At 34.9% G+C, this 9,011-nt stretch overlaps 1 protein-coding gene and 1 long non-coding RNA gene across 4 annotated transcripts; one reads left to right on the top strand and one right to left on the bottom strand.

The window, feature by feature from the left end:
* Positions 1–267: 267 nt before the first annotated feature.
* On the bottom strand, positions 268–4,638 carry LOC140822692 (uncharacterized). Of its 2 annotated transcripts, XR_012116016.1 has the most exons (3): positions 4,024–4,619; positions 865–1,012; positions 268–599 (listed from the first exon to the last, which is right to left on the bottom strand). It is a non-coding gene; the product is annotated as an uncharacterized lncRNA (long non-coding RNA). The 2 variants fall into 2 exon arrangements; XR_012116015.1 differs by having other exon boundaries at positions 268–1,012; positions 4,024–4,638.
* A 1,905-nt stretch (positions 4,639–6,543) lies between these two features.
* LOC140822691 (uncharacterized) lies at positions 6,544–8,884 on the top strand. 2 transcript variants are annotated; one of them, XM_073183526.1, is made up of 2 exons: positions 6,544–6,690; positions 8,103–8,884. In XM_073183526.1, exon 2 carries the CDS (start codon positions 8,126–8,128, stop codon positions 8,681–8,683), a length of 558 nt encoding a protein of 185 aa, XP_073039627.1. In that variant the 5' UTR covers positions 6,544–6,690; positions 8,103–8,125; the 3' UTR covers positions 8,684–8,884. The 2 variants fall into 2 exon arrangements, with proteins under 2 accessions (XP_073039627.1, XP_073039629.1); XM_073183528.1 differs by lacking the exon at positions 6,544–6,690 and adding an exon at positions 6,703–6,726.
* Positions 8,885–9,011: the final 127 nt, after the last annotated feature.

The raw sequence follows: 9,011 nt of genomic DNA, 5'->3' as shown, positions 1-9,011 counted from the left end.
TTCTACCCAAGTTTATAGTATAACATATGAATGTATATATTTTTTTTTCAAAGTAACTAATTAGGAAAAAGATTGAATAAATTGGGCAAATCCATTTCAAGCAAGAATCATAGGTATTAAAAAAAAACAGCACTAAGACTTATGGCCTATCGAGACTCGGCGCTTGCATTTTGATACAAGCTAAGGCGCAGCCCTTCCATGAAGGGCTCACCTCGACCATGAAGGCTGAAGCATGGCCCTTAAATATATGGTGTGCTAAATCGAAAATGAACTGCAAGATAAACATAACATAGTTCATATTCTGTTGCACAGGAAGCATTGATTTATTTTTTTAGTAGTTAACATATATATCACATTCTCTTTGAATTTCCGGATTCATGTGTATCTTCAATTTGGCTGATTCACTTCAACGTACCGCACCAAGCTTTGACATTTCGCACCAAAACCCTGTCGTTCGTGCGTCTTAGAATGCATTTTGCTTTAAATAAGACATCAACCACTTTTATGCATTTTACATGAAGTTCACATCATTGCCTAATTATCAATTGGTCCTGCAAACTTCCGTTCTTCACGCTGTTGCTTTTCAGCTTCTCCTGTAACTGCAAGACCAAAAGTAAATTCTCCACCAAAATCTACTGATCGTGTGTGCGTCGGATAACTGTCTTGTTCGGCAAGAAAAAATCTTTAAGACGCGAAAGGAACACGATCAAGACATGCTAAGGTAATTTATCTGCTAGAGGACTTTCTTTTGATAGTGGTATCCCGGTGATTTTATTTTTAAAAAAGAGCAGTCATTCGTTGACAACTACATTTGGAAGCCCAAATAATCTTGTAGTAACAATGACAAATTATTCAAATAATCACCTTGTCAGTGCCATATATGTAATCACAATACGTAAACACTGATGCAGAATTACTCTATCTTTGCCCGCCGACATAATGATGGTAATCGTGGTAATCTGCACCAACATAAAAAGGGACATATTTTGTCGGAGTCTAAGGGAAGTCGTACCTGAATGATTGTCAAAAAATATTATTCACAATGGAATTGCTATCACTTCCTGTTAACAATTTGACTTGAATAAAATATGTTTAGGGACAAAGAAGGTAGAAGAAACATGTTGCATATCCGTGAGCAAATGCAACAAATATCAACATTAATATCATCTCGGATACATGGATAGATGTTCTTTTCTTCATTGAAACACAAGCTTTGCTCCTCGTACATGTATTTTATTAGCAAATGTAAAATTTGCTACAATCAGAGCTATTACGACTAATTAATTATCACATTATATAAACTAAACTATTTTTGAACTACAATATTTAACCGTCAAAACATTTTTGGATTCTGCACACAATATTTGAGAGTAATGGTTTGACAGCCTAAATATGAGAAGTTTAAGTTTTCAGGATCTAAAACCAAAATCAGATGGCAGAAAACTTTTAAGCACAGACAACCGCTGCAAACTAAGTCATCCATGTTATATTTATACGTGATATCAAAATTAATATAATCTCGGATACATGGATAGATGTTCTTTTCTTCACTGAAACACAAGCTTTGCTCCTCGTACAGGTATTTTATTAACAAATGTAAAATTTGCTACAATCAGAGCCATTACGCCTAATTAACTATCAAATTATATAAACTAAACTATGTTCGAACTACAGTATTTAACCGTCTTAACATTTTTGGATTATGCACACAATATTTGAGAGTAATGGTGTGACAGCTTAAATATGAGAAGTTTAAGTTTTCAGGATCTAAAACCAAAATCAGATGGCACAAAACTTTTAAGCACAGACAACCGCTGCAAACTAAGTCATCGGTGTTATATGTGATATAAAAAAATAGAAAAGATATAAGAAAAGAGTATCTGACATGAACCTAGAGACGTACCGCGATACATAAGAGATATACCCTTTGGCTTTCTTGGACTTATGTAGCTGACTCAGGGAATCATGCAAATTCCGAAGGCATAGGTTCTCGGCTTGTTTTTGTTTCCATTAGTTTTGGTGGGCTGCTTATATTTGCAATGATGCTTGGCCTTGTTTCTGATGCTATTTCTGAGAAGTTTGACTCACTCAGGAAAGGAAAAAATTAAGTGTTGTTTTTATCTACTTTCTTTTAATAATTTGATCAAATGATGGCTAAACAGTACTATTTATGCATTCTTTGAGATTTGTTTACTTTACTGTATTCGCATTATGCGCTGGAAAATGAACTGGCTTGTGGCTTGTGGAATAGGATGCTGAGTTCAATAATAGTGGATTAACTTTGTACACGAGGAAAAGGATTAAAAAGGGTTTTTCCTCTCTCTCTCTGCACTTAATGTTTGGTATTCCTTTTCTTGTCTGGAGCCCTGCTCTTACCCTTTTTCTTAATTGTATAGTTGATTTGCCAACAGAATCATTTGATAAGTTTAAGCTTAACTGCTCCACCATTTTTGTAAAAGAACACCCACACACATTTGCCTTGACTCAAAACCAAGACACATGTTTTGGCAAACCCGCAGCTATATCATTGGGTTGTTTGGTTTGTTGCTACTCCAACTTGCTTCAGGATTCCCCTGTATTGCAGTTTTATTCTACTTTTTATTCACTAAGACAACAGGCATTTTACGTAGCAGTCTGCATCATCTTCTGCCAAAATGTTGTGTGCACTTTTCGATGCACTGTGGTTTATAATGGATCCACTGATTACCGATTTTCTATCAGATCACTTGAAAAGATTATGTGCAGATTGAACTTAGAATGCTCAGTATGTATAAAAAAAACTCGCTATGTTATTCCCTAATTTTCAACAAATGGTTATTTTTATCTGTGGAAATTTTAGATCAGTGATTGATGTGTGAATATGTAAGCGGATCAGCATGGCAACCTTTATCGTAGGTAAATTGACATTAAGTACTCCTCGGCAGATAGTGGCAAATAAAGCAAAGCAAGCAGGGTGTATTTTTAATGATTTAAAAGTAAGAATTCGGAAAGAAGGCATGCCACTTCCAAACTCATGCAATCGTTATTTTTTATTTGGGCTATAGTGTCATGATCTTAGCTTTGAAAGCGCACCAAGGAAAGCCATAAATCAATTAATTATGTTGGAGAAGGTGGAAATGGAACTGTAGATGTAATGGACATAGGCCATTTAATTGAAATGATAAAAAGGTGAAACTGGTGTAAGCCTAGCAAAAAAGTGAAATTAGTTCAGCTTTACTTCATAATCTGATGTTGGTATTTTGGAATGTGCTTATCGTAGACTGTTTGTTGGAAGCAGTTAAAAGACTATTTGGATTTTGTTTAATAATGTAAATGAGCTAGAGCTTACTTCGGCAAGTATTTATACATAGTAAATGAAGATTAATATAAGAATGAAAGAGTTACATTGGCAAATATAATGAAAAAAGGAATTTACAATCATCCACTAACTACAATGTATGAAATATAGCTAGATGTTGAAAAATGTATAGAGATCTAGCTACAATTTTCAACATGTCTTCCACGTGCATGAACTAATATCGCCATCAACATAAATATGAAGCTAACAAAACGGCAGGAAATGCATTTTGATGACAAGAATCCATTAAACTTAGTCTTAAATTGTGTCTAAACGATCATCGGTAACGCCAAAAAGCACTAATCCTCCAAGACATATCAACAATAAAGTAGCCACTAACAAAGCAAGAGGCTTAGCATAGGTTTAGATATGGATACTGCAAGCACAATCCTAGAGCAATGGTTAAAACATGGGCTGAAAAAGAAATGAGAAATATCATGAGGTAAACCATTTTTTTGTTAGATAAAACTGAGAACTTTAAAGCTCTCCCTGAATCACTACAAATTTCCAAAAAATAAAAAATTCCAATCACTTGATGTCTCAAGGATAGCTCATAATCCTATAAACCACAAAATACATTCCAGAAATTCAGAAAGCAGAAAACAAGCACCTAAATTTCACGAAAAAATCCAGCCTTTCAACCTAACAGACAAACCCACAAATATCATCAAACAATTCATTCGTACCTCCAAAGGTGACGCCTTGATATGACTCGAAAGTTTCTGAAATTTGTTGGATACAGGTTGGAGCGAGGAGGTGTTAGGCCGGGATGGAGCCCGCCATGAGCATTTGGGTGCCTCGTATGTAGCAGAGTGGAAGAACCGCCGAGCGTCCCACCTTCCGCACCATCTATCGAATCCAAATAATCAAACGCCTCCCCGATTTCTGAATCTGATGAAAGCGAAATATCCCCTTCGTCCTCGTACTCCTCCACTGGCCACTTCTCGCTAATTATTTGTCTTCTTCGCACCATGGATAAGCTTTAATTGAGGATTAACAGAATAGCAATATGTTTGTAGCTCTTGGATAGAATCTGGAATCTGGAATCTAGAGCTCTTGGTTGCTAGCGGCAAGTGGAATATGAGCAGCCCGAGGTTTCCTGATTGCACAAGCTTGCACCCTTTAATGATCGAAATTGCTGTAACTAATGCCCATGCGAGTAGAGTACGATTGCGGAAAAAGTAGGAAGATGGAGTCGAAGAAGAACGAAAAGGAGGAGAAAACCGAAGCGCCCTTGACAGTACAAATGCTTGCTTTGTTGGAGAAAGGAACTTAGGGCACGTGTACCTTCCTTCACCTTCAACCGGGAGGAAACTGGCCAATTCAAACTTATTCACGCTTTTAGATATGTAGATATATATATATATATTTATATATATATATATATAAATATATATGTAGATATGTAGATATATATATATATATATAAATATATATATATATATATTTATATATATATATATATATATATATATATAATCTCAAGTGAACTCACACAGACAACGCCATCAGTGATGTTCAATCATATCTTTGGTCTCAAGTGTTTCCTAATCGGCTTTAAAGCCTCCCGATTTTGGGACAATACTTGGGCTAAAGCTCGGATGGTCCAAAATTTTTTTACAAAAATTTATATGTAATTTTTGTATAATTTTGGATAAATTTGATATTAGCTCGTGTAGATTAATTTAAAATATTAAAGGATGTTAGAGTTTAAAATTCTAGCTCGATATGACATGGCTCGATATGAATATCATAATAGAACATGTCATATTTCTAAATGTCATATAATATTTCAAACAAATGAACATATAAGCAAGAGGTATTTAATGTCATTTTAAGCACAAAACACAATTAAAAAAAATACATATTCGTAAACATTATTTTTATTTAACGTCTAATATCATCCCGCCGTAACTTGTCTATACAACTCGACGACGGTCAACGAACGATCAACTTTAACTTCAAAATCTTCAGCCTGCAACAAGTTATTATTTCACAAAGACGATTTAATTCGCTAAAAACAACAATAACTTAAATACTTCAACTAATATTTCTAAAATCCTCAAAGTTGAAATATTTTCAAAAATCCAAACTATATGATTATTGGTTAATTTATAGTTTGGTATTCACCAAAATAATAATAATATTCAATACAATGCGATAAATAAGTAAAAAAAAATGATTTAGACCACAGGAAAGCTAAAACTGGTGACAACGTGTTGATTCCGGCAATGATGGAGCACCGGCGAAGGAAAATTGATTGGGCAACGGCTTGGGATTTGGTTCTTATACATCAAGATATTTGTGTTTACACTTTTTTTACTGGAGGGAATCACAATTATAGTAGCTCGAGAATGAGAAAGCTAAGAAATTTAGAGAGAAACTTTCATTGAGATATGAATTTAATTCTTATAATTAGTGTAAGTCTTTTTCCTATATATATCTTATAGTATTTACAAGTAGCTACTATAATCACACTACCAAGTAGCTATTTTAACAACCATACAAAAGTATTTTTATATTCAATAATATTCATTTATTGATTAATCAAATATACTTTACCATATAAACATAACAACAATATAATTAAATTTCACGAAAATACAAACAATTATATATACTCATATTTTACTAAAGTTTTTTAGTTATGTGTGTAATTTTAGATAATTATTAATTTATGATAAAGGGACCATAGTTTTATACATAGTTCTTCCTAAAATTATTATCTTATTAATTTGGCACACGGCCTAATATTATTGTAGAGATATTATTAATTTATCGAGTATGCAATCGATCGGCTTCGAACTCGACTAAATCGAATCGATCAGATTGACACCCGGCGTAATAGAATAAATCTAACTAATTTTTTAACCTACCGAACTGATTTTTTCGTAAAGTAAATCAAGATGATCAAAATAATTTAAAATCGGTGAGCTGAAAAATCAATTTTTACCATAGAAATTGAAATGACTTACTGTTAAGAAATCAAGATAAGCCCAATCACGAAAAATCCAAAAGTAGAGTAGCCCAGTCCAGCCCGTTTCTTCAGCTTATGGAGGCCTAATTGAAGCCCATTTTTTAACCTTCAAACAACTGGACCAATGCACAAAGTCCACTGTACAACTTCTGGCGCCGTAGATTGTACCAGAATGTTCGCGGGGTGTGGGGAGAAATACCACGTGGCAACTAATAATTGGCATCGATTGGGGTTTTCCATGCACCGGGAAGCAGGAAACATATCCTCTCTGGTCTCCGTATAGGGCACTATAACTTGCACTTACTAAATATAAATCAATTTATTTATTTTTGTGATAGCAGACGGCTGGATTTACAATCTTCTTCAGACAAAGGAGGTGAAATCAACTGTTGATGTGGCACTTTTTCGCGCTGTATTTTGTGTATTTTTTTCTGATCGGATAATTTGTAACAGTCGGATTGTTTTGTTTTTTTTAGCTGTTGTGTTGAATTTTTTTTTTTTTTGAATTGATTTTGTTTAGATTTTGTTTGATGATTTATAATGATAGATTTGGATTCATTTTCGGGACCCATTTATTGGATTCTGCTGTTGTTTTGATTTAGTTTTCTTGCGACATGATTTATATTGTTGGGAATTGAGCTGGATGATTTTTTGTTTGGTGTTTGATTTATGGATTTTTAAATTACTGCTTAATGAACTTTAAATTTGTTTGTGTGTGAGGTGGATCAAGAATGTGTGTTGATTGTTGTATGTATATTTGAGGTGGAATTCGATTGGTGAAGTAAGACATCCTTTCCAAAGTTTTGCAGCTGTGGCAAAAAATGGGAGATTGGTTTGATCTCTTCATGTGGCAAAAAGTTGTGTGCGTTGGACATCAACATCTTTTTATGTGACTCTCATTTGCATAAAGCTCGCATTTGGCATCTCATGTATGAGTACTCTTAAGAGCAGTATTTCATGTGAAATGATGATGGCAAACTGAGTATATTGGAATTTGTGGTTCTTGAGTTTCATTTTTAAGATGTGGGTATTTAAATATTTGAAGCGTGGAACTTCAGATTCTCTGTTTGTTTCTTGATGGATCAGAATGGGAGGATTTTGGCTTTAAAATCTTGTTTTCCAAATCCTCTTGATTGGATTATTCATTTGGCTGGAACTGATTATGTATTCTCTTTTTAGTACAAATTGCGGTAGAGGGACCGTAGTTGCCGTGCAGGTCAAAGATGAGGATTTTTTGTGAAGAATTTGACAAACAAATTAGCAACTTCTTTTAGATCCAAATTGTTTAGTGAAGGATTCTTCTTTTAACGGGATCAAGGTTTGGTGTTTTTGGTCTGACAACGGTGCAACTTCACTCTGTAAGCATATAAATCGGATGATTATATGGGTAACTTTTAGGAGTGTCCAATTACCTACTACCTGGCTGCCAGGTTGTTATTGGGTAGAAAATGTCGCTTGAATTTCCTGATATGATGTGTAAATTTTGTTTTGATGGAAGTATTGTGTCCTGCATTCATATTGTGGTGATTGGATCGCCCCAAATATAGTTGTTTCCCTGTTTCTCAATGTGACGGGGGAGTAAACAAACTGTAGAAATGTAGTTCAAGGGGTGATTCTTCGTTTATGCTTACAAGACTTTGCTCATGACAGGTACCCCTTGGAAAGAAAAATATTAGATCGGTCTTTACTTCCAAATTTGTATTATAAGGCGCATGATATGGCTAGAGAACTAACAATACTCAATGACTTTCCATGTCATTTATATTGACTAGCCACGTTTTGTTCTAGGATCATAAGACAAGAGAAACAGGATGGTTAGAGCCTATTCTCAAGAACACACTTACAAGCACCCATGGGAGCGAGTAACTGCTGCATCATGGCGCAAATTTGCGGATCCTGAGAACAAGCGTACCCTATCTCACATCCTTGAGGTTGACACCTTGAATCACAAGCTTGAGGCTAGCACTGGAAAACTTTACACGACTCGTGCTCTTACAATTCATGCGCCAGGACCATGGTTTGTTCGTAAAATCATTGGCAAAGACATCTGCCATTGTGTTGAATCATCTGTTGTTGATGGGAAAGCTCGGTCTATGCAACTTGCCACACGTAACATTAGTCTCCAAAAGTTCATCGAAGTTGAGGAAAAGATAAGATATGAACCTCACCCCGAAAATCCAAACGGATGGACGATATGCAGGCAAGAAACTAGCATACGCATAAAACCCTTGTCAGCATTGGCTTCTATGGCTGAGAAAATAGAGCAAAAATGTGTGGAGAAGGTTCAGCAAAATAGTGCCAAGGGTAGAGAAGTTATGGAAAGGATGTGCATGTATCTTGAAGCTGAATCCAATGGAATGTATGTCTGATTTTTGGTTCTTATTTAACTTGGGCTCTTCCGTTTTTATTATCAGGTCTGAGTAAGCTAGGATTTCTCAAATTTACAGAAAACTGTAACAGAATGGTTCTCCTGTTAGGCTTGGTCATCTTTTTGTAATAATAGGATTATGTAACGCTTTTTGATTAACTTGGCCTATATTTGTGTTACAAATTATGGTCGATTCGATGCTAACTCCAGGGGAATGTCCCAGAATAGCTTCGTATGAACAGACATGTTATGATACCCTTAGGATAGTATCAAATGAATAAGCCCATCCACTAAACTAGCTCATCCAATTATTGGTTATAAATTTATGA

The sequence above is a fragment of the Primulina eburnea genome, unplaced genomic scaffold, assembly GCF_022965805.1.
Source record: "Primulina eburnea isolate SZY01 unplaced genomic scaffold, ASM2296580v1 ctg9_ERROPOS1000000, whole genome shotgun sequence".
Taxonomy (NCBI): Eukaryota; Viridiplantae; Streptophyta; class Magnoliopsida; order Lamiales; family Gesneriaceae; genus Primulina; species Primulina eburnea.
Note: the sequence above shows the minus strand (reverse complement) of the source record. Positions and strands in the feature narration are given on the sequence as shown.

Bases quoted from the DNA above. Each gene is read 5' to 3' on its own strand.
- LOC140822691 (XM_073183526.1), top strand. From the start codon at position 8,126: ATGGTTAGAGCCTATTCTCAAGAACACACTTACAAGCACCCATGGGAG.